The sequence below is a fragment of the Bos mutus genome, chromosome 10, assembly GCF_027580195.1.
Source record: "Bos mutus isolate GX-2022 chromosome 10, NWIPB_WYAK_1.1, whole genome shotgun sequence".
NCBI lineage: Eukaryota > Metazoa > Chordata > Mammalia > Artiodactyla > Bovidae > Bos > Bos mutus.
The window spans coordinates 27,024,199-27,050,496 of NC_091626.1; the positions used below are offsets into that span (position 1 = coordinate 27,024,199).

Consider the following 26,298-nt stretch of genomic DNA (forward strand, 5'->3'; position numbering starts at 1 on the left):
CTCTGGTCTCAGTTTCTCTCTTGGAACCTTTAGCTCTCTCCCAACTATCTTGTCCTATATGCCAACCTCACAGATATAACTGGGGCCAACCATGGAAAAATAAGGTGACTGGGCCCCTCTGACAACAGTAAGGGGGTAGTACCTGCCTGGAAACCATTCCTCAGCATGACCCCATACTCATGCAATTGGAAACTACTCAGAGGAAGAAGGAGTGGAAAGAAGAAGGACTTGAGTGGAAGCAAACATTATCAAACTTGACATCGCCCTTCATCACACACAAAGAACATAGCCCAAAAGATAGGCACTGTATTCCCAGAGAAATCGTTTTCTTCAGCCCTACCACTTACTACAAAGATCCGTCTAGTCAAAGCTATGGTTTTTCCAGTAGTCATGTATGGATGTGAGAGTTGGACAATAAAGAAAGCTGAGCGTTTAAGAATTGATGTTTTTGAACTGTGGTGTTGGAGGAGACTCTTAAGAGTCCCTTGGACTGCAAGGAGATCCAACCAGTCCATCCTAAAGGAAATCAGCCCTGAATATTCATTGGAAGGACTGATGCTAAAGCTGAAACTCCGATACTTTGGCCACCTGATACAAGGAACTTACTCATTTGAAAAGACCCTGATGCTGGGAAAGATTGAAGGCGGGAGGAGAAGGGGACGACAGATGATGAGATGGCTGGATGGCATCACCGACTCAATGGACATGAGTTTGAGTAAACTCCAGGAGTTGGTGATGGACAGGGCGGCGTGGCGTGCTGCAGTCCATGGGGTCGCAAAGAGTCCGACACGACTGAGCAACTGAACTGAACTGAAATGAACCACTTACTAGCTGTGAACCAGGACATGTTACTTCCTCTCTCTTGGCCTTTGACTCTTCATCTATAAGACAAGGACGACAACACTTATCTCACAGTGTTATGGCGATGCTCAAAGAGAACACATAGCTGATACAGGTAGCTGATAGCTGTGATGACAATGACAATTCTGTCTTTATTGATGAAGATCCTTTCTGCTGCATCCTTCTCCGAAGCAATCAAATGCGTTAAGCAAAATTCTCTAATAGATATGACACACAGGCACTAAAGCCCTTGCCTTCACAGAGTATAGCCTAGATAGAGAAATTAACCACTGGTAGGTGAAAAAGGGGCTTCCCAGGTGGCACCAGTAGTAATGAACCCGACTGCCAATGCAGGAGACAGAAGAGATACAGGTTTGATCCCTGGGTCCGGAAGATGTCCTGGAGGAGGTCATGGCAATCCACTCCAGTATTCTTGCCTGGAGAATCTCACAGACAGAGGAGCCTGGCAGGCTACAGTCCACGGGGTCGCAAAGAGTTGGACATGACTGAAGCAACATAGCACACACAGGTGAAAAGAATCACAAAAGCAGTTGCTAAAGGTCAAATGTTTCAGGCAAAAAGTACCACATAATTTCAGAGAGAGCTCTCCCTCCTATCTACCCCTTGGGCACCAGATGAGAAGTGAGCCCCCTACTGGGGACTTTTTGCAGATACCACTTACAGATAGCACAGGTACCAAGACTTCTCTTTGACTTACCGTATTTGCTTAACAGTGAGGGAAGAGTGGAGGAAAGATCTAAGAAGAAGCTTCCTAATAGATGCTTTTGCTTAAGGTGACAATTACAAATTCTTTCCTAATTAAGGAATTCTCACTATAAGCAGTATCATTGAGAGTGAAAAGTGAAATTTGCTCAGTCATGTCCAGTGCTTTGCCACCCATGAACTATGCAGTCCATGGAATGCTCCACTCCAGAATACTGAAGTGGGTAGCTGTTCCCTTCTCCAGGGGATCTTCCCAAGCCAGGGATCAAACTCAGTCTCCCGCATTGCAGGCGAATTCTTTACAGTCCCAATTTTCCCACCAAAGATGATAATAGTAATAAATATAATGTAGTTACAATTTATCATGCACTTACTGTTTATCACTTACTCAGGCATTAAGTAATATACAGACTAACTTAGTTAACCTTTACTCACCATCCTTTAAGGGGGAGATTATTATTGCAGCTGAGCACTGAGGCTTGGTGGGGAGGGAGGGAGGCATTTGACCTCAGTGGGTGTTTGACTTCAGTTGATTTGACTTCACTTGACTTCACTAAGTGTTGAAGCCAGAAAGAGAACCCAAAATCGGTGTTTTAACCATGGCCCCTGTTCTATCAACGACTCTGGCCCACAGGATGTCACATGGGCTCCTTCCCACCCCAGTGTCCCAGGTCTCCTCCAGCTTCTGTCAAACAGGGAACCAGACATGGGCCCGGGTACTTGGCCAAGAAAATCAATCGATGCCATGTGGCTTCACCTCACAGTCTAAACCATTCCACGCACCCCAGTGTCCACAACCTTTAGGACAAAGCTGGCAAACCATACAGATAGCCAAAAGGAGGGCAAGTGCAGCTCACTCATTCACTGATGCTCATGCAAAACTGCCTCCCAGGTGAAAGGGATGTATCTTTAGTTCACAGTCCTTGCTATTTATCAGGAAAAGATGATATGGCTAAATTCAATAACCAGCAGAAATATGCCAAGTGGCATTTCTCAGAATTAGGTCTGAGGCTGAAAGAAGAGTAAGTCCCCCTGATAGAGAAATAAATTGGGTCTGTTAATAACACATTGATGGACATCTAGTTTCTATTGATGGTAAATGAACTTTTCAACTTTGGTCTTCATAGATGGTAAATGATCTCTATAATCTGATCACTTCAGAAATGATTACCTTTCTATAAGGATTCCAGTTTCCCTGGTGGCTCAGTGCTAAAGAATCCGACTGCCAATGCAGGAGACATGAGTCTGATGTCTGGGTCAGGAAGGAAGGAAATGGCAACCCATGCCAGTATGCTTGCCTGGGAAACCCCATAGACAGAGGAGCCTTGTGGGCTACAGTCCACGGGTTCGCGAAAGAGTTGGACACAACTTAGAAACCAAACAACAACTACAAGGGTTCAACCAGTACTAAAACCTGGACACTTACAAGATCTTGAAAGATCAGATTAGAAAAGACGTGATTGCAGGCAGTTAGTTAGAGCCTTAAAAACACATAGATCCAAGGTTCTTAAGGTTTGAAGTCCAACTTCTCTATGCCCAGCCATTCTTCCAAATCCTTCTGTATTGCACATAGAAAGTCAATTAAAATATTAAAACATACCATCAAACTATTTTTTTTTAGCTAAAAGGATCAACTACTTATGAAAGATGATCCCTGAGTCCTAATTGAAGACAATTAAAGTTGGAAGAGATTAACTCATCTCATCTCCTCATTTTACAGCTGTGGAAGAAACTGAAGGCCAAAATCGTGAAATGACTTGCCCAACCCCACACAGTAACAGTCATGGAGTAACCATGTGGCACCCATGGGTAGATCAGGTATGCACATAATCCAAGGCAGATAATTTACCTGAATTTCTTATGTTGGTGTTGTTCAGTTTGGAGTCCTTGATTACCAAGTGCTTAATCCAGAGAGTGGGAGCTGTGATTTCTGGAAAAAAAAAAAAAAGAAGAGAGAAAATAAAGTCTGGGCAACAGAGAGTATGAAACTTGGGATGTAACCCCCAGACTTTTTAAAAGCCTGAGGCATCAAAGATAGAGCCATCTCCCTCATCCCATGTCCACTTCATCCCAACAGCCTCTTGCTTCCTCCCTATGGAAGCTCCTCTCTATCTGCTCAGAGGAGCCAGCTAGGGCCTCTTGTGCTGGGAGGCAGAGTGGTCAGAGTCCAGAGGCATTGAGCCACTCCATCCAGGAATAAAAATATTATCCCAGGAGGTGAGGAAAATGGGCCAAGCCAAGTCTCTCTCAGCTGCTTCCCTGGAAGAAGATTTAAAGGAAATAAATCAACAAACCAATGCCAAAAAAACCACAGAGACCATTTTGGAAGAAACAGCTGAGCCACAGCAGCTTTTAGCTCGCTGAGACTCTGCTCCACATGGGAAAGAAAGTAATGGGCCTAATGTGTGCTTCAATCTCTTTTCTAATGGTTTCTCATCAAACAGAGGCTGAATTCTTCATCCAGAGAGCTCTAGGAGGCCACCAGGCTCTCCAGGGCTGGGGTCACCCAGTGGACAGGTGCTGTGGAAATCTGAGGATGCCCCTGAGCACTGGAGATGAGACCTTTCGTGAGTACGTTGTAAAGGTCTTCCAAGTTGATGTGGTCTCCATTTCCTACCCAGACTGCCCAGGGTCCAGGGTCCAGGGTCCCAGACTCGCCAATGATCTAGGACATTTGTGGATCACAGAAACATTTGAATTTCTAGGCATGAACACACATGTGTTCCACTCCACGGCCAGCTGCAAAGGATATCTTGTGTTTTTGTCTAGAGCTGAGCCTGGGCTAGGGCCATCCTTAGCCACCAGTTCCAACAAGTGGCATCACTTCTTTTTGTTCCTCTGTCTCACTGTCCAGTCTTAGGATCCAAGCCTGGATATACTCAGCTGAAAGCTGCTAAAAGGTTGCTGTATATTGCACTGAGTGCCACATCTCGTTGTCAGACTTTCTAGAAACTACACTCTGCCAAGATTCCTGCTCCCCCTCATGGGAACCTGGAGTATTTAGCAAAGCACGCTGAAGGATATAGGCCCTGAGCAGCTCAAACTCAAACTGAAGCCAGCCTTCTGCACCCAAGTTCCAGTTGTCCGCTCCTCAGACCTCCAGAGATACCCAGCCTGCTTTGCCACCAACTACCGCTATTTCTCTTGATCTAGCATTTCTCTTCCCCCAATGTCTGGACTCAACTCTCATGGTCCCTACAAGTCAGCCAAGCCGACTCCATGCACCAGTCTCTTTCCTGTGACTTTCCTCATTACACTGTTTCCACCATACTCCCTCCTTCGTCCCTGCCTGGAACACCCTGATTCTTCCCTCACACTTTCAGATTCAGCTCAAGTTCCCTCTCTTCACAGAATCTTTTCCCAGACCACTGTGATCTCTTTCTTCTGGAAATGTCTATCACAGAGGAAATAAAACTGAGACCATGTAGCTTCATACATAAATTCTCCAATAGTTGCCACTCTGTTGAGAGCAAAGGCTTTCATCTTATCTATTTCTCCTTCGTCCCCAGCAGGCCTCGCACAATGCTGGGTACAGAGCATTACAAGGACTTGTAAGAGCTGACTCATTTAGAAAAACGATGCTGCCGGCCTGTCTTTCTCAGCCATGGCTCCTCGGCCTTGGCAGTTTGCAGGGTCCATCCAGGCTGTGTTATTGTTGGATGTTAGTAGCCAGGCAGGAAGCCTGGTGAGAACAGAGGGCCTTTCCAGAAGTGGAGGGTGTACTAGTTCCTGGGAGGGTTTGCATTTTTTAAAAACGTTAAAAACAGCCTGGCTTAAACCGGGAAAAATTGAAATTAAAAAAGGAAAAAAAAATAATAGTAAAGCTTAAACAAACATCCGAAGGAAAGACCTGTCCCAAATTTGAAAACAGTGGGACAACTCAAATCTGAAGTAATACAGGAGCTTACCGTCTCCATCGAACACCGGCTGGGTCTCCATCGTGGGTGTCGGCTTAGACCCGTCATCTGAATTGAGGGTTAAAAAGAATCGAAAGGAGACTACCATTATTGAGGTAAATACTATCTACTCTCCAGCACTGTTGAATGGTTGGGGTTTGCACATGGCCCGGCCAAGTCCCAAGGAACAGATCAAAGAAAAAGAAAAGAAAGAAGAAAAGAGCAAGAAAGAAAAGAGCATCACAGAAGAGACACCAACAGTAAGACAAATCCAGGTGCATGCTTGCCATTCCAGGGAAGGAACCCAAGTTATCATGGCTCTGGAGGACCCCGTCTCATGACTCTGCAGCAGCATGACTCTGTCAGCCCTTGCTCTTTCCCCAGGAAAGCTGGCAGTGCTGTCTTCCCAGGAGCCCTTAGCTCTGGCCAGGCACGTTGGGAGATGCTAGCACACTTATGGCATCAAGTGCTGATGTCCCCAGCTCCTTCCTGCCCTCTTGTGCAAGGCACCAACCCAGTGCCTTTCTAGTGGCCCTCACTGAGGAGTCTGAAGAAAACCAAAGACCATGGCGCCATTCCCTCCCAAACCCCTAGCTATTTTTCCGTCCTCATCTAAAAACGAAGTGAGGGTAAGAAGGACCATTCTCTCTCCAGCATGCTGAACTGAAAAGAATTGGGAATCCTTAGAACACTTTTAACTGTGAAACCAATTCCCAAGGAGAGATGGAGGCAGACAAAATGAGAGGGAACATAAGTAATTGCACTCTGGATTTCCTTTGAAATTTCTAACACAGATGCTAGGAGCAGAGAGTTCTCAGTGACAAAGTCCTAATACTTAGGGTCATAGTAGTGTTGGCAGCTCTCTCTGCAGACCAAGAACCTCTACAGGTCAGAGTAAGTGCAGACTTTATCTCCCTTTCAGGACTTTGAATTATGTTCATCAAGATCCCCAAACCTTAATTTTGAACACTGTTTCTCAACTTTTGTTTTATTATTGTCTAAGGAGCATTTTTAGGCATTTTTCTCCTTAACTAATTTCCTAATGAAATTTTAATAACAAAGATACACTGTATCTCTGTATACACTGTACATATCTCTGTATACACAGTACATATTTATGTACTGTATGTATGTCTGTACTTTATATGTAAAAATAGAAAGGGTTCTTTTGTGCCCCCCCAAAACAATTTTCACCTCTTTGTTGAAAGCTGGGAACAGGTGTCTTTACTTACATTGAGAATGCACAGATCCACGATTTTTCTATTTTCTCCCTCAGCAAGAGGAAGGAAGGTGAGCACTGTGGTCTCAGACACTGTGGTTACACAATCCCTTCTTCCCAAGACCCCCAGCGATCTTTGGGGACTAAACACTATATTCTCCAAGCATTAACTATTAATGGAGAATACAAGTTCTCATATCATCTGCAACGCAGGTCAGATCATCAGTAATAACAACCTTCAGCATTTGGAGCTCCCAGAACTCTTGGCAGACTTCCCTGCATCTTATCAGGGGAAGGAGAAAGAACACAGAGAGCAGATCCCTTTTTTCACACCAATACCCTACCCCTGGGATCTTAAGACTCAATAGCTATGGAGATCCTGACCCTTGCTGGAGGCTGAGGCCAGCAACCTGAGAGTTGTGTGACACCTGACCCTGCTATTATTGCCATGTGCCGACGTAAGACCCAACTCCCACAGGGGCCAGGGCGATCCTGAACAAGCCGACAATCATCCCCGGACATGAGATGCCTCAGGAGGAGAGGAATAATGAAACTGAATATCTTATTTGCCTTAAATTGGAGTCCTGAACAGTCATCTTTTGACACCAAACTGCCCATTTGATCTGGAAGTCATTGAGGGAGAATAAACACAGTGAAAAAACACACAATGTCATTTTTTAAAATAGCATCACTTCCCCGACTCTATTAACACCCTTTCCGTTGAATTCAATGAACCACTGAATGAAGTCTTTTGGCAGCTGCAATGCACATTTGGTTGCTCCTGCCGGATGCAGGGTTCACAGTCTAAATAGCCCAGCACAGTGTGCTCAGCCCCTCCACACAGGGTGGCTTCCTTTCAGGAGTCTTAAAGGTAACAAAGAGAAAGTGAGAAATCAAACATTCTCACAGGGACAATGGTGACAAGCCAAGTGCAAAATGGCTTATGTGATATCTTGATATTCAATTAAAATCATCCCATACTCCAAGAGCTGTATCTCTCTCTCTCGAACAGGAAGACAGAAAATACTCTGTTTATTTCTCCCATCACTGACAGGAGAGGCTGGGACGGCCCATCTGGTCCAGCAATCAGCAAAGAAGTCTGCTGCTCAAGGAGAGGAAGGAGGGTTTCCAGTCTCCCCACTCCCGTGGAAGTCGAGGACCTCCACGATCGCCCAGATGCAGGTTCAGAAGCCCACAGAGCGTGAAGCCACGTGTAGGGAGCGAATCTTCCTGCAGGGTAGGGTCACCGAGGGTGAAGACACACAGCTGCACTGCCACCACGGAGGCCCTAGCGGGAGATCTTTATGAAGTGAGAAAAGACAAGGCGTCCTGCTGCCAGGAGAGCCACCTGTGGCATCCAGCATGCCCCAAGGGTGGGGAGCCAAGCCAAAGCCAACAGGACCCTCTGACCATCATCTCCGGGCACCTGGGCACCTGGCGTCCAACCCAGCAAACAAGCGCACCCTTCTCCCAAACACAGGTCCAAGGCCTGGGTCCAAGGTCCACATCAAGCCTGCTTCCTGGCAAGCCCTGGGGCGACACCGGGCCCCACGCTGGGCCCTGGGGAGAGAGAAAAGCTTCTACGTGTACCCCTGGCCTCCCAGTTTCCAGTGGGGTCACTGTGCAGACCCCGGCTTTACATCCACTAAGTTGGATAACCTGAACCCCTCGCTTTTCTTCTCTGGGCAGTGATATCCTCTGGACACTGTGGCTAGAAAAGACTCTACAGGCCTCTTAAAGAAGGCATTAAATCATCAAGTGTTAAATCATCTTATCCAACTGCTTACTTTTAAAATTGGATTTGCAGCATGAAAATTCGACAGTTTTTAAAATAAAAAATCAAGTAAACCTTACAACTCAATAAGAAGACAAACAGCCTGATTTCAAAATGGGTAAAATATTTCAATAGACATTTCCAAGATCGGCAGACAGGTAATAAATATGCAAAAAGGTGTTCGATAACATTAACTGTTAGGAAACCACACATCAAAACCATGATGAGATACCACCATGTACCTACTAGAATGGCTAAAAATTTTTTAAAAGACACTATCAAGTAACAAGGATATGGAGGAGCTCAAATCCTCATTCACTTTTCATGGGAATGTAAAATGGGGTAGCCACATTGGAAAAGAGTCTGACAATTTCTTTAAAAATTAAACATAAACTTACCAATCAATCTTGAAATTTTACTCCTGGGAATCTATCCAAGAAAAATAAAGACATATCCACCCAAAGACATATATACACATATTCATAGCAGCATTATTCATTAACAGCCTCAAACTGGAAATAATCCAGATGTTCTTCTACTGGTGTAGAGGTAACCGAATTGTGATACATTCATACAATGGAGTATTATTTAGCAGTTAAAAAGAAAGAATTACTGATACATATAATCATATAGATGACTTCAAAAATATTACACTACATAAAAGAAGCCACGCACAAATACTACATATGGTACAACCCCATTATGTAAAATGCCTAGTAAAGGTAAATCTATAGAGACAGAAAGCAGATACATGGTTGCCTGGAGGAGAGAGTCAATATAACTATAAATGGGTACAAGGTTTCTTCGGGAAGTGATGGAAATGTTCTCCGGTGATAGCTGTACTTCTCTACAGATGTACTAGATTCACTGAATTGTACATTTACTGTGGGTAAATTTTATGGTGTGTAATTATAGCTTAATAAAGATTTTAAATCAAAAGAGGGCCAGAGTACCAAAGCCGTCACAGATACACCATCAGGAGGCAGTAGCTAGATTATTTGAGCGATCCTTAATTTGGGGGGAGACTCTTCCATAGAGCGTAAAGAAAAATACATCTGAAATTCAGTTTACACATATGCACATGATGATTTCACATGTGTGTATGTTCACTCTTGGTGATTCTTACAGACCTGCAATAGTAAGACTTTATTTTTCTTTGATGCCATAATACTCTTCCTGCTGGAGGAGATGGAACACTGAAAAAAACCCAATTCAAAGATGATCATTTTCTCTTACAGGGAGAAAAGGTAAATTTGGAAACATTAAAGAAAAATAGGGGTTTACAGGTGGCCCTAGAGGTAGAGAACCCGCCTGCCAATGCAGGAGACATAAGAGACAAGGGTTTGAACCCTGGGTGGGGAAGATCCCCTGGAGGAGGGCATGGCAACCCACTCCAGTATTCTTGCCTGGAGAATCCCATGGACATATGTAGATAGAAACATAACACTCATTATTCCAAATGATGCAGTCCTGAGATTGGGCACAGAAATACAGAAATCCTAAGGCTGACTTAGGATGTTGTGAAGAGCCGACTCATTGGAAAAGACCTTAATGCTGGGAAAGACTGAAGGCAAAAGGAGCAGGGGGCACCAGAGGAACAGAGGATTAGATGGCATCACCGACTCAGTGGACACGAATCTGAGCAAATTCCCAGAGACAGGGAAGGACAGGGGAGCCCACCGTGCTGCAGTCCATGGGGGTCGCAAAGAGTCGGACACAACTGAGAAACTGAACAACAGCCAACGAAAAATAAGTCAAACCTGAGAAAATTTCTCAAGGATGATGTTAAGATCAAGAATAATACGTGTTAGCACATTTTGTAACACTCAACTCCTAGCAGGTTGCTTTCTTCATCTATTCTTGCCACTGGCCAGGGCAGAGGAAGTCACCAGGCAGATAAAAAGAGATTGAGCTTCAGCGTAAGGAAGTGATTCGTTCAAGACCCCAGAGGCAGTGAGCAAGCGGTGCTGGCAACTGCTCAGGCCCAGAGCAGGCATCTGGCCTCCCCAAAATTCCCCAGCCCCGCAACCACGCCTCCCCTTGCAGGTGCAGCCCCAGAGACCCGCAGCCCCCGCACGGGCCCTGTAAGCCCATCCAGACAGTGGGTTTGTGTAACACCACAATTCCCTGCCCTGCGAGAAGGCCTGGCCCACGCACAGACAGCTGGAAGTCACTTCAACCCCCAATGACACTGTTCAAAGCCTCCTCTGTTTGGCTTTTTGACTCCTGATTGACATTCGCTGGCGAGTGGAGCTAAATGCTGCGCTGAGGACAATGTTGACCCGCTCTGACTATTCGCAAGGAAAGACTTTTCAGAATAACAAACAAAACAAAACAAAACCCCCAAAACATTGGTGTGCTTAAGGGACTGAATAGAGCCCAAGAGGTCCAAGGAGGCAGGGCCGGGCCTTTCAAGGGGCTGGCAAGTCCATTGAGGAGTTAATTGTTTGGGTGTACAATGAGTTTATTCTGACCACATACAAAGAGCTTTCTCTTCCAGGTCCTTCAAAAGCAAATGTGTCAAAGGGGCCAGAGGAGGAATCTGTATTAATGGCATCTCTTGGGGTCTTGAGACTGAGGAGCCTTGGAGAATGAGAGAAAAAGAAACCACCACCCCCAACCCGAGATTCAGAAAGTCTCTCAATGATCCCAAATCCCCTTCGATTCTTGGGTTCTGCCCAAACCCTGGTCCATCACTGGTCACCCTCCCTCTCAAATTCATTCAGGCTGCAAGACATGGAGATAAACTTCAGCCCTGTAGAAGTGTTGGAAGGTTCTTGCTATTGAAGGGACTACATTTATTCCTGCACCATCATCCCCCTCAGCATGTGACTCAGACCCAGTGTGAAAGTCGAGACGACTTATTCCGGGCATCACAGGAAGACAACAGTGCCTGTTTACAGAAATGTCCCTTAAGAACCTGGCCCGAATCATACCAGGGGGAGGATGGAATTGTTAACCTCAACATTTCCTGAGGTCCCATGACCAACAAGGCTCAGCAATGTACTCTGAGCTGTCCTGATTCTTACCATTGAGAACACAAGTTATCTGAGTACTTCGGGTCCTTTCCAGAGTGAGAGATCAATGCTCTACATTCTGCCTACCCACCTGCACCCTCCTTCCCAATACAAGTGAAAACAAGCTTAAAACTATCTTCTTGCAAGCAGTTCCCCACATCATCAAGCTCTTTCTTGAGTAAGAACAGAAACAAAGGGCTGGTGAAAAGGGTAAACCAGAGACGGAAGAGGGTGGTGAGAGGGCTGGGGTGTAGGGGATCAGTGGCACTGGCAGCAGCAGAGCTGGTTCAGAGCTGGGTGCACCCAGAGCCTGGGCTAATTTTTTAAACTAAAAATGACTTTGCAACAGGTAATTGCACACAGAGAGGCCCCGTGTACCCTCTACCCAGTTTCCTCCCATGTAGCATCTTTACAGTTAGCATAATTATATAGATAACATCATGGGAGTATAATACCAAAATCAGGAAATTGATACTGGTATAATCCAGGGGCCTTATTCACATCCCACCGGTTTTGCGTGGACTTGCTCTGGGTGTCTGGTTGGGTGGGCGGTGTGTAGCTCTATGCGATTTTATCCATGTGCAGATTCACGCAACCACCGCCACGATCAAAATATAGAACTAGTCCATCACTACAAAGATATCCCATGTGCTACCCTTTTATAATCACACTTCCCCTTCTCCACCCCATCGTTCACTAACCCTGGTAACCACTAACCCTTTCTCCATCTCTATAATTTTGTCATTTTCAGAATGTTATATAAATGGAATCATGCAGTAGACGATCTCTGGAGGTTGGACTTTTTCACTCTGCCTAATGCCTTGAAATCCATCCAGCTGTTGCCCCAAGTATCAACAGTGTGTTCCTTTACGTTACTGAGTAGTATTCCACGGTGTGGACGCACCTCGGTTTGTTTCACCCATTGAAGGACATTTGGGATGTTTTCACCCTTGGCTATTACAGATAAAGCTGCTGTGACTACTTGTGTACAGGTTTTTGTGTGGACATAAGTTTTCATTTCTCTGGAATAGATAAGCAGAAGTGCAATCACTAGATTATATGGTAAGCATATGTTTTGTTGTTTACTTTTTTAGGAAACTTCCAAAGTTGTCTTCCAGAGTGGCTGTATCATTTTACATTCTTATCAACAATTTATGAAAGATCCAGTTCCTCTGCAGTGACATTTGGTATTGTCACTATCTTAGCTCTTCTAATAGGTGTGTAGTAATATCTTACCATGTTCTTAATTTGCAGTTTACAATTTTTGATCAAAGTATAGCTGGTTTACAATATCACGTAAGCTTTGGGTGTACAGCACAGCAATTCAGCTATGCACATATATATGCATATTCTTTCTCAGATTCTTTTCCCTTATAGGTTATTACATAATACTGAGTCTAGTCCCCTGTGCTATGCAATAGGTCCTTGTTGGTTAATTTGCACTTTTTATAGCTAATGACGTTGAACATCTTTTTGTGTGTTTATTTGCCTTCTGCATATGTGCTTAGGTGAAAAGCTTATTCAAGTATTTTGTCCATTTTTAAATTAAATTGGTTTTCAACTGTTAAGTTTTTTAGCATTCTTTATATGTTCATATGTCCTCTGTCAGATAGGTGGTTTGTAAGTATTTTCTCCAAGTCTGTAGTTTTTAATTTCCTTAACAAGATATTTTGAAAGCAAGTTTTCAATTTTGGTTAAGTCCAATTTATCAATTAAAAATTTTTTTGAATCACATGTTTGGTATTCTAAAACACTAAAGCTCAAGGTTCACCTACTTATAAGTTCTAAAAATTTTCTCCTATGTTTTCTTATACAAGTTGTAATAGCTTTAGATTTTACATTTAAGTCCAAGAGCCATTTTGAGTTAATTTTTGTATGAGGTGTGAGGTTTAGGCTGACGGTCTTGGGGAGTTGTTTTTGTTTTTGTCTACTGGGTGCCTGATTGCTACAGCACCATTTGTTGAAAGGACTATCTTTTCTCCACTGAATTCCTTTTGCACATTTCAAAAATCAGTTTGCCGAGCTTGTGTAGGTCTATTTCTGGGTTCTCTGTTCTGTTTTGTTGATCCTTAGGTCAACAGACAGTGAAAATACTCTATATGACACTGTGGTGGTGGATATTCCACTACTCCTGTGTCTATTCCCACAGAGTATACGACGCCAAGAGTGAATCCTAATGTAAACTGTGAACTTTGGGTGTTAATGATGTGTCAACTTAGGTTCATCAGTTGTAACAAAGGTACCCACTCTGGTGGGGGCTGTTGATGGTGGAGAAGGTGACACATGCGTGGGGACAGGGGGCATATAGAACATTTCAGGACCTTCCTCTTAATTTTGCTGTGAACCTAAAACTACTCTTAAAAAACTAAGTCAAAAATAAAAACAGAATAAAATAGACATTTAAAAATATGGAGTCACCACATTTGTTTAGATGACCAAAGGAAAGCATGAATTGAAAATTCATAAAGGGTCATGAAGGGAGTAAAATATTAAAGATATCTTGGTTTAAAAAAATCACATACAGTGATTCCTCTCACTTTCTTTTTAAAAGCTGTTTCAGCTACTCTAGTACCATTGCCTTCTCTGGGAGATAGTAAAAGACAGGGAAGCCTGGCGTGCTGCAGACCGTGGGGTCGGGAAGAGTCGGACCCAACTTGAGGACTAACCAACAACACCACCATTGCCTTTCCACATAAATTTTAGAATAAGCAGCCCTTGAACCTCATGGTTTTCCTTCGACAGGTACAACAGGACCGGAGAGTGACAACTCCTTGGCCTTGACCACAGGAGCTACTTAGGGCTGAAGAGTGGTTCAGATGTGGCCCCAAGGCCTGTCTGTCCACCCACAGGCTGATATCCCTGCCTCCCTCCAGCTTGCTGGGCCACACTTGGAACTGAACTCATTCAGCCAAGGAACATATCCTCAGTGGCCAGGCAAGCTCGGAGCCGTCCCCTAGACTTCGGGGGCCCCACAAAGGTACCAGGCAGAAGAATCAAGAACTTGCCAGTGGACCATGCTCATCCCAGGCAGCCTCCTCCAGGGGTCTCTCCTTAGAGGCTCTAATCCTGGAAGCCACTGGCCAGGGCATTTGGAGGAGCCACCTGCCATCCCTCCCCTGCTTTCCAGTATCCCAGCATCTAGAAGTCTGTGCTCCTCTGGGAGGCTTTCCCTCCATGACGATGCCTTCGACAAGAAGAGGCTAAGACCGTCAGAGTGTGAGCTCCACGAGCTGAGGGCTCTTACATTTCACCCACCACTGGGTCCTCAGGGACTGTCACAAAGCTGGCACTGAAGTCTTAATGAATATTTGTTGAATGAAAGAATGAAACAGCCATGTATAAAACACCAGCGGTCACTAACAACACCGGGGCACTCGTTAGAATCCACGGCTAGAGGGCTTTTCCAGATCACAAACCCTGTTTTCTCTCCACTCCTTGGAAACCAGGTATCCTCCATTCTTTTGGAGACCACAGAATAGGGGCTGAGATGGAGGGTGGGCAGTTGAGTAGATGGAGCTACTCCCTGCTGGGGGAATAATGAACTGTGGGTAGTGGGAGATGAGGGGCACACGTGAATACTTAAGCACACTCATGCACACCGCTTCTGCAACTGATCTCTTTGAAACTGATATACTGATATGCCAGGCTTGGTCAGGGTGGCTCAGACACCAGCCAGCAGCAGCGACTGCATGCAGAGAAGAAAAGAGCTGCATCTCATGGGCCTGGAGCTACTTAGGTACAGTTTGTAGCAGGCACGCATCAGAATGAATGGTTCTCCACAGGGAAATCCAATGTGAGCCGAGGTCAACACATAGAGGTCATCAGTTGCCCATCTCCATTCAAATCCATTCAAATCCAGCCCAGGCTGGAGGGTAATCAGACTTAAGCCATCTGGTGGCAAGGCTGACAGATCACCTATGAACGTAGCTGCCCTCTCTGGGCTGAGAGAAGAGAAAAAAGAGGTGGCTGGGAAGAGGTGAAAGACACGTGAACGGGGTGACATTCTGTGTATAGGATGCTCTGAGACAGCTGACTCTGCACACCTCCACCAGGTTCGAGGCAATGCAAGGAAACCCCTTCAGGTGTACTTAACCCCCATGAGAGCGGAGGCTGGAGAGCACATGAGCCCCTTCATCTGGGAGACCTACCATCCATCATCCCTGCCCTAAGCACATCCCTCGGCCCTAAGAGGGAGTGCTGATGGCTCCACCATTTGAGTGACAAGGTGTCCAAGCTGGCATCAACTTGTAGACCAAACACCACGAGAGATCCTCAAATCCGAGACCCAGAGACGGACTCTGGAAAAATAACTGTGATCCATTCTTCACTTGGAACACATGCTATGAAGCAGTCAGTGGAGGGGCGGGAGGTGGGGGGCGCAATAAAAGAAGTCTCTATGAGTTGTATTTTGGAAGTTCCGCTTCTCTCCAAGACTGGCTTGACAAATACAGGAGCACGTGCAGAAAAGAGAGCAGTTTTCTAAATGTTTTTATTCTTCTTTCACTTTCCTTACACTGCTCACTCCCAGAGCTCTTAGAAGTAAGAAAAGAGTAAACTGCAGAAAACTCCCTATGATCCTAAATTTTCATTGGCCACGTATCCTAGGCGCTCCGGAGAAAAAGTTCCCAGAAACTGCCAGAAATCATTGTCCAAGTCCTCTCCCACTAGTCTCCCATTCTTCACCTGCCCCACCAACACCCCACTGGAAGCTGAGAACATCCTTACTGCACCTCATAAGCAATGAAGCCTAGGACCAGTCCTTGACTCTGTTAGGTTATCCTGGAAACTCCCTCAAATTGCCCACATTTGTTAGCATCTAGACCCCTGAAAGAGGCACCTCAGGAACATCCACAAGCCCTGGTGGGCCAGGAGAAGCTGCTCAGGGTAAAGTCACTGTTTCTAAATCACATTTTGCTTCCCAGTCACTTTTCTACTTCAATGGAAACCCCAAATTCCTTCCTCTCACTTTCTGTAGCTTTCAACTATTTTAGCAGCAGATGGTCAGAACTCAGGGGTTGCTGGGGGTCCTTTCCTCTCTTCTGATATTCCTCTGTCAGCATCAATAAAACACATGTGGATGCACGTGTGCCCCCACCCCCCAAAATGCACACATACCCCTTCCATTTCTCTCGGAGGGTGAGGACCATCAGAGAAGGGACGGCTGCAGGATGGGAGTGTCCCAGATCAATGGATATTTGAAACTCAAACACATGGCCCGGGACCTACCCCGCATGTGTTAATTACCACACATGTGCCCATAAAGGAGTCCGGGGAAACACAAGGGGCCCAAAGAACAGAGCACAGTGAAGACATTCCAGGGGATTAAGTAAACAGTCTGAAGTTCTGACCCTCCTCCTCTCCTGCAGCACGTGCATCTGGGTAAGATAACCGGGGCTCCCTCCCTCCTTCCCCCGACTTCTCCCCTCGGGCCCCACACCTGTGGACCCAGGAGCAGGAGCGACCCAGACCTGCTTGCTGGCCAGACGCCTGTGACCTGCTACCGCCTGGCCTCTCTCCCTCTCTCCTGCCTCCTGCTATCTCCCCGGGCCTCCTCCCACTCTGCCTTTCTCCTCCTTGCCTTCAGAGGACTGATTCCTGGCCGGCAACCAGACCCTCCGTCACACAATACGCCTTTTCATTCCTCCCAGGCGGAGAGAACCGATCCCTCCAAGTCCGGTCCATGGAGCATGTTCAAAAAGGCAGAAGGGTAGGGAAAGAAAGAGCTGGGTGTGCTCCTCCCCTGCTCCCACCCCCCCAGCCCCCACACGCACACACACCCAGACCCCCAGCCTCGCCTTCTTTCTGGACGTCCTCTGGGCCGAGCGTCCCTCTGGGCAGGTCTCTGGAGCTGCGGCTCTGGGGAGATGCCTTCTGGGAGACCCCCCATGTGGGCACGAGCTCAGACAAGGGCCCTTTGTGTCTTCCCACCTGCTGCCCTCCGGAGCACATTCCATTCTCAAGTGGCAGCTGAAGAGGCACCTCGGTGGGGCCGACACAGGATATTACCAATGCCCTCTCGCACCCTGTCCCCATTCAAACCCCAGCTTCCTGGACAGGTGTGGCTTCAGGTGGGCCTTCCTACAGGTGGCTTCTCACTGCCCTGCCCACGGCAGACAAAGAGAAGAGATTCAACACCTCTGCTGTTGTTCGGTTGTGCTCGACTCTTTGTGACCCCACAGACTGCAGCACCTCTGGGAACCCTCCAAAGTAGAAGGAAAGAGAGGCCACTGGGCAGAAGTCAAGTCTCCAGGGGGCAAGTGAGCCCTAGCATCTTTCCCTCCCCGCTGCCAGGCCTTTGCACCAAAGAGGAAGCCCCTACACCACCATCTGGAACAGAGGAACCCGCTGGGATAAGGGAGTGAAGAGGTAGGAACTTGAGGCTTCACACTCTATCCACCCCCCTCCCTGGAGGAATCAGATTCCCCTGCCTTCTCCCACCTGGATCAGCAAGAGCCTGCTGTGAGCACGGTCTGATTCCTATTATCATTCACAACATACAAGACAACCTGGGAAGTTATTTCCTTGTGCAGTTTAAAAGCCAGATCCTCTGGTTGGCCTTTCTTGGGGCAGGTGCTTCATCCAGCATCATGCACTCTGTTCCCTTTGGTGGGGAAAGTCTGGGTGGTCTGTTCTGCATGGCTGCTCTTTCTTTTTCCTACCACCAGGACCTCATGCTCAGGATTAAAGCTTATGCTCCTGAAGACTTCAGTGGCAACAAGCAAAACTGAAGGCAGTTCCCTTTTCCAACCCCAATCAATTACAAGCAGACATGCCACTCACAGTGTTGATGATTTCAGATCTTTGCAGGAAGAAATGTTTATCCCCTCTCCTGCCTTCCCCCCTAGGAGGGAACCACCAACATTCAAGGCTGTCTCCCTGGGGCTGCGAAGTACTTTCTTTTTGCCCACTTACTCATTCCAGTTTGCTGGTAGGGGAGCAGCCCATTGGGTCCTTTGGTCCATGGTTTCTAGAAGGAGGTGGTATCACCAAGCTCTACTCCCTATCTTCTTGGAGCACCTGCATGCAGGGAGAGCAGGTTCTCCAGACTCTCAGTTCCTCCATTCAAGCAGAGGGACTCTGCCTCCTCTTTGGGTCCCCATGGAATTAGCTGGGGCAAGGGCCAGGGCCTCACCCTGGCCTCTCTGTGACTGCAGTGTAGGATAAGCCTGCTTGCCCTACTCTGATCCTTGCAGGCCCAACTCTCCATATAGCTCTTATGAGCATGAAGCTCCCAAGGCTCAGAGTCAAGTAGGAGGGCTCAAACTCAGCTGAGATCTCCCACCTGGGTTTTACCTGAGACCCCAAAATGAGGCTTCTGGAGTGCTTGCATGGGCAATAAGATTGAAACCTGTTTTCCATGCAACCACCAGCTGTCTGTGTGTATGCTGTTCTGGAGGTAAGAAGTGGCGAATCTTAGCGTCTTCCATACTGGAAAGTATGGTCAGCACATCCCAGAGGCCCATTCCTCATGTCGGTTGGTCCACTAACCAGCACTTAGATAAATGCCCTCATCAAGGCCAACTGCACAATTTGTAGGGCCCAGTGCAGAGTGAAAAAGCCTTTTCTTCAAAACACAGGAGAAAGGGTGCCATGAAAGACACTAAAGTATTAAGTCTGATCCTCTCCTCCATGGTCTCTCTCTTGATTTGTCATGGTGTTTTTCAACTCGCTATTTATCATTGTTCTAGGTAAAGAAAGGCTTCCCTAGTGGCTCAGACAGTAAAGAATCTGCCTGCAATGCAGGAGACCCAGGTTCGATCCCTGGGTTGGGAAGATCCCTTGGAGAAGGAAATGGTAACCCACTCCAGTATTCTTGCCTGGGAAATCCCATGGACAGAGGAGTCTGGCAGGCTACATTCCATGGGGTGGCAAAAATCAGACAACGACTGAGTAACAAATACTTTCTTACTTTCTAGGCAAAGAAAAATGAAAATTCTAAGCAGGTTATGGAAGACCAGTAGCCCTCATCACAAAAGCCATCTGTCAATGAAGCCACAGTGAATGCACACAGTACCCGTGTCTCTACTGCCCACATGCACGCTTAGTTGTCCCATTGCACTGCACTGACAAAACCCAAGTTCAAGACCAAAATAAGAATTTCGGGACCACAGCTGCCCAGGTCACATGCCCATGGAGCACGCTAGTCTTAGTGAAGAGACTCTGGATGTGCCAGAACAATTGTCAAGGAGACTCAAAGAGGGAAAAAAATGCTCAGATGGGTTTCCAAAATAGAAGAGTCTGGGTAGACTTGGGCATGCCCACCTTCGCTGTGCTTTTCTGTTTAACTCTGGCTACACACCGGTAGTTGATTGACTGAACTTCCCAGGAACCAAGGGTCTCAGGGTCCTCCCCTGCAATGTGCACTGCTCATCTCGCTCAGAAATTCTGGGAGGTGATGAGCCTTACTTACCTCCAGGGCTTCTGGGAGGGAACAGAACAAGAATGCAGATTCTCTGCAGGGCACTTTTAGCTTTCACGCCAGGCTCCTTCCATCTTGTCCAAGAACGCCTGCTTGGACGGGCTTTAGAAGCAAACATTTAGATAAAGCGTGAAACTCCACTCACCTTTCCTTCCTGAGTTACCCTGGCTCGCAGGCTTATCGGTGACCGAACCTTGGGTGAGAGGGGAAACAAAAACACAGACGTTCAGAATGCATCGCGGTTGGTTTCTTTCAAAGAGTTGGTAAAGCCTGCTGTTAGGAGCATATGGTTATGTATATAGATACTGTATACACAACTAGGAACATTATATACAAAGTGAGTACATACATACATGTGAGTGGGGTTTGTTTAACATCAATGTCACTGGTATCACAGCACTGTTGAGATGAACCATGATTTCCAGGCTCCCTGGCAATAGTTTTGAGCAGATTTTTACAAAATTCCACATCCACATAACTCCTTTGTTGAACATTCCACTCACTGCCCCCTCGCCTCCACTTCCCACCAGTTCCACGTTCTGAGCCACATTCAGTCAGTAGGGCCGACGGCAAAGAAAACCCCTCTCACTGCAAATGCAGTGACTGACATCCCTTGCTGGTGAGGGCAGGAAATCGGCGATTTTCCATCTGCATTAAGTAGAAAATTGTTGGCCCAATTGTACTGAATGGGCCAAAATAGTCTGAGGCATGGAAACAATTTTCTAGACGCAGCCCGATCCTCAAGGAGGGTGGGTAGCGGGTGGGTTTGCCAAATGCGGTGCCCTGCATGTACTCGGGTGCCCTGAACCCCCATCTGACAGTCCTGAGCCTGCTGCACCTGCCTTCCCCGGGATGCCCTGCCCCACACACGCAGGGCACAGCCAGCTCAAGCATGGAAGGGCATCGGGGGAGGTCCCTACGACAAAAGAGAAGAAATCCATCCCTGTTCATATCCGATCCCTTCTCCATATACGAGCTTTGTGCGAATTCAATTATATTACCCTGCATGACTTGTTTCTAGCACATTTGTTTGCTTTAAATGAAACTTTCCAGGTCATTTGCAAGAAGGTTTCATTCCTCCCCCTCCCCACACCAACCCCAATTAAGGTTTCCAGTTTCCATGTAAACCACAAATAAAGTAAACTTTCCTTTTTGGCCTGCAAATTTTGGTTTCCTAATGTAGATACTTACTGCCCTTTCCACTCACTCTTCCCCTTATATAGCAGGGCTGGTCGAAAAAAATGAATAAATTTAGGGGAAAAAGAAAAATGTTAGGACAGGACTGCTGGAGTTTGGAATTTCCCATAGGCGTTAGAATAATGTTTTATACTTTGCTTGCACTTAAAAATTAAAAATACGTAAATACATAAAATCTCATATACACAGATTACAGAGAAATAGGAAGCAGCTGGTGGGTGGGACAGACTTTTTTTTAACATGGGCTGAGCTGCATAGTGAATTAAGGGAGTGACTTGAATTTCCTTACCATCAGAATGGAAGTATAGGGCTTCTATAAATCCATAATACACAATCCCACAAAACTGACCTAAGAACAAAGTTTCTCTATGCCCATAGAGTTGGAAATAGAAAAGACTTGATTTTTCCTATGGACTTACTAGGAGGGTCGCTATGAAAGAGTGGTTCCCTAATTTGTCTCAGCATCAGAACCACCTGAGAAGCTTCATAAGCATGTAGACTCCCAGTCTCACTCTAGACCTACTGGATCCAAATATTGAAGGAGAAGCCTCAACATTTGGGTTCTTTTTGAATTCCCCAGGCACCGCTGATGACAGCCGGATTTCAGGGCCACTGGCACAAGTGTTTTCCATCACTGTATGTTACACCGGTGGCAAGCATATGGCAACATAGACCACCACTTCCCTCTCCTGCACCCGTGAAAGGCATCACTAATTGCTCGCCATAGCCTTTGATGCTGAACTCCCGTGCGATCTTGAAATCCATCTCGATAAAGTGTGCCTAGGGTCTCTAGTAACCTAGAGCACCCAAGCTATAAACTTATAGACCGTGCTCTCTCGAGGTTACAGCTGATACTTGGGAAAAGAGCAATGAACCAGAAACCTAAACTCAAAATAAAGAAATACATACCCAGAGACATATACTGACCCTATCACCCAACTCCCAACAGAGCAAGCGCGCTCAGGTGGACTCCTCCCTGACCAGGAAGAGGACTCATAACCACCACCAGTCTTTCAAAGGTCCACCCACAGAAGCAGGAGACTGGCCAAGGCGTCTCTCTCCAACCCTTTTCTTTCTTCCCGCCCTTCCCTACGGTACCTGAACATACAGGAGTTTTATTCTGCACAGAAGAGCCACTGATGGGCTTCCCGTCTGGGGTGACACACCAGCAGTACCCGGTGTAAGTATGGCACTGCACCTGTTCGGGAAGTGGGAAGTAGAAAAGAACCATAAGTTTTGGGTCACAGTATCAACAGTGGCCTCCCATCCATTTCAAACCCTCCCCGGCAAGGCGGAGCGCTCCTTCCACCTCTCACTCCAGCAGCCCTCCCCCAGCGTGTCCCTTGAAGATGGGCCAGAAAACACGGTTTTCTGCGTGACTCTCAGGCACAACCACAGCCACTTATCTTGGGCTTCGCGCTGTTTCCTTATGACATTTAACACTTAATCTCTTACACCACACTCAGAAATGTCCACTGCATGTCCCATCTCTTTGTAAGAAGTTCGGATTGGTGAACTAACTTGGCAAGTACAAGTTGGAATATCATCCCTGTAGGTTGATACAACCCTTAAGAAGCAGAGACAAGTGAAAGGCTTTTCTTCTTTTTCTAGCTTTTCCCAGCATCTGCTCCTACAGTCCGCTTGCCTACTGATCACGTGACTTTCCCGAGAGAAGGCCACACTTGATGGGGCTAAGACCACTTGGGCCTGCAGGTGCTGGTTCTAGATGCCCTGCTGCACCACGGCTTGATCTTCTTCAAGCCTCCATGGTCAGGTCCACGCTGCCTGGGAACAGTACATAAAAACGAGGCTTTGGGCTTCGTTCGGGGTCACTCTTCTTTCTCTTTCAATAGTTGTCACTCTGCTCACCTCCTCCACCTCACCCCACTATCCCTTTTCCACCCACTTTCTACACAAATCTGGGCATCAATCCCCTGCTTAAAATACCTCAAAGATTTGCCATCGGACTCAGGATGGAGATGATGCTGATTTGCACAAGCTTAGGGATCCCCATGATCTGGCCCCTGCTCTCCCCACATCCCCGTTTTACCCCCAGGTCTCCACATATCCTCCATTCCAGCCACAAGCAACTTGTTGAGACTCAGAAACACACCCTAGTGTCTTATGATTCTAAGCCTCTATTTGCTTCAACCAGTCAGTCTTTCTGGAATACCATTCCCCAACCCATCCCAGCCTACTCCCAAACCTTTGTCTTCCCACCTCATTCAGGATACACCTTCTCCTTAAAGTGGTCCCAGGCTCCCTATGTCCTCCGCCTCCTTCCTCTGACCCTCCACACAGCCTGGTTCCCCTAATGCCCCCTATTACAACGAGCCTGATGATGTGTCTAGTCTATCTCCCCCATTAGACTGTGACCTCCCAAAGGCAAGAGACTGAAACTTGGCTGTTTCTATATTCCAAGCATCTAGCACAATGCCTGAGATTTATTGTAGGCATTTGATGAGTTGAATAAATGCATGCATTATCATATTTCCTGAATTCTTGGTCTCTATCCATCCTAAAAATGTAACATCAATTTAAACAGCCCTGCCACATTAAATGTAGACCTCAATTACAAGATGTGTGCCATTAAAGTGTGGGGAAAAGGTGCCTCTTGGGATCAAGGACATATCAGAATTGAGCATACAAACTGAGAGGTGAGGGATACAGGGTACAGAAGGAAAGGACAGGTCAGACAGCCTCTGTAAAATCCGTAAGTTATCAGCAAGACAGAAAAGCTACAGAAAAGACTTCTGCTCTTGTGACGGCACCAAACACCACAGTTTCCCCCAAAACTAGTTGCTTCATTACACACTTGCACTCAGAAATTGGGATTTAAGAACAAGACGCAGGGCATCTCACTACTACCAGTATGATGACTGTATAATTAAGGCATTTACCTGAACCACGCATGCAGGGAAACTGTGTTCAATGCCTTCACCAAAGGACCACGTTTCACTCCCGCTTCATCTCGTGAAGACAAGCCCTGAATCCCAAGATCACGCTTGCTACCCCAGATGCTCACTCAGGATTAGTGTCCTCTGGCAGGTTAGTGCTACCTTCCGAGGAGGCCTAAGGATGGAATGGAAAGCAACCCAGATACACCTGGATTTGAATCCTGGACCCAGCCAGTTACAGATTTGGCAGTTATGTTGCTTAGCTCTTTGAGCCCCATCTATAAAGCGGGGATCCTAGCACCGAACCTCGAGGGCACTGGCCAGGAAAACAGCGAGTGTGAGACAGTGCCTGGCCTGGGCCGATGGCTGGATACGGCTGGGGCAAGATTGCTCTCGGCTGTGTCAGAGAGCCTGGCCAGCCGGCCTCCAACATGGGCCCAGACACCCCCAGGAAGCCCGGGAGACTCTGGTGGGGAGTACTCCCGGAAACTTAGAGTCCACCCCTTCAGACTCAGCACGGCCTGCAGGGGACAGCTCCTCGCCAAGGGCAACATTTTAATGGGGCCTGACTGTTTGCTTCTTCCTCCGTGGGGAAGTCTGTCCCTGGGGCCAGTGGCCACGCTGACTCACCCGGGGCCCCTTGGCTCTCACGGCCAAGGCCAGCATCTCTTTCTTGAGGATGGTACCCGCCCCCCCAAGTCCGGCTCCTAGACGACACAGAGTGCCCCTCCTCCTGGGCCTGCAGAGTCCCAGCTGAGGCTGCTGGGGACAGAAGCACATGCCTGAAGAAGAGACAGAGTCCAAACCTTTGTTCCAGGGGATATAATCTGACCTTGGGGCTCCGAGGGTCCCCAGGGCCACATGCTACCTGCGAGTACCCGCTGTGCTCCTTTGGACATACAGATGCTGCCTCCCAGCCCCCACGCCAGGCCCATAGGCCCAAACACAGCCCCGCTTTCTCCCCAGGGCCCTCAGCATTTTCCTCAGACCAGGCTCCAAGGAATAGACTCCAGACGACAAAGTCCACAGGCTGAAGGCTGCTTCTAAGTCCTTCAGAGTTTTACAACTGAGCTTGAATGAGGAATTGTTGCCATGTTCCTCTGAGGCTTGGAATCCACAGTTATGGGCACACCTGCCCCAGGTGTGCTGCAGAGGAAAGAACAACAGTGAACAAAAGAAGACCCAGAGGACCTAGACCGCTGCAGGAAGCACCCGGCAAGGTCACTTTCCTTTGCTAAAGGATCTCCAAGTGAATGGACCCACAGTTCTCCACCTACAGGCTGTCTGCAAATTGTCTTGGGAAGTTTCCAAGATGTCTTCTTGAAGAAAAAGAAGTCATATGAAGACAGAAAGCAGTGGTCACAGAGTCAGACTGTAGCCTGCCTGCCTTAACTAACCAGCTCCACCACTTCCAGTTAACCACTGAACTTTCCAACCCTCTGCAGTCTTGAAAAGGCCTGTAGTCAAACCAAGCCTCAGACTGTCCATGACCATTTAGAAAGAGGGAGATAATAATACCTACCTCACTCAGTTGCTGGGCGGATTACACTAGATAATGTAAATAAAGCACTTAGCTCACATGGTAAGTGCCCAGTTAAACTTAGCTATTTATTTTTATTATCATGGTGTTATTTTTTTAGCCAACTATCTGCACTCAAAGCACAGCCAGATTCTCCAATGGAAACTAGAGAACATTCTATTCCAACCAGCCCCAAGGGAAGGGGCGATTTGAAATCAGCAAAAAGTGTGAAAAAGTTTGAGTAAAAGAAGGGGAAGTTTATTTTCATATAGAAATAGTTTCATTACTCTCAGAAGAGAGAAGTAACGTTTCTTGTAGAAAAGCAATCAGGATGTAAATTATAATGGTTTATATATACATGACCAAATGTTAAATCCTACCTAGTTTCCCTTCTTCCCTTGCAAACTTTATTGTTTTAAATTAATAAGCAATCCTCCTTGTTTAGATGGTGACTGCAACATGAAATTAAAAGATGCTTGCTTCTTGGTAGAAAAGCTATGGCACACATAGACAGTGTATTAAAAAGCAGAGACATCACTTTGCTGACAAAGGTCTATATAGTCAAAGCTATCATTTTTCCAGTAGTCATGTACAGATGTGGAGTTGGGCCATAAAGAAGGCTGAGCATCGAAGAATTGATACTTTTGAACTGTGATGTTGGAGAAGACTCTTGAGAGTCCCTTGGACTGCAAGGAGATCAAACAAGTCAATCCTAAAAGAAATCAGTCCTGAATATTCATTGGAAGGACTGATGCTGAAGCTGAAGCTGCAATACTTTGGCCACCTGATTTGAAGAG

At 46.7% G+C, this 26,298-nt stretch overlaps 1 protein-coding gene across 3 annotated transcripts in view; it reads right to left on the reverse strand.

The window, feature by feature from the left end:
* Window positions 1-26,298, reverse strand: part of SMOC1 (SPARC related modular calcium binding 1) — a 146,837-nt gene that overhangs the window by 34,254 nt on the left and 86,285 nt on the right. For 2 of the 3 annotated variants that reach the window (XM_070377651.1, XM_070377650.1), the window contains exons 4-7: window positions 22,184-22,283; window positions 20,034-20,081; window positions 5,472-5,561; window positions 3,413-3,493 (exon numbers count right to left, since the gene is read on the reverse strand). In XM_070377651.1, the coding sequence (XP_070233752.1) occupies window positions 3,413-3,493; window positions 5,472-5,561; window positions 20,034-20,081; window positions 22,184-22,283 (319 nt within the window). The remainder of the gene's footprint in view (window positions 1-3,412; window positions 3,494-5,471; window positions 5,562-20,033; window positions 20,082-22,183; window positions 22,284-26,298) is intronic. The other variant, XM_005905750.3, reaches the window with a different exon arrangement.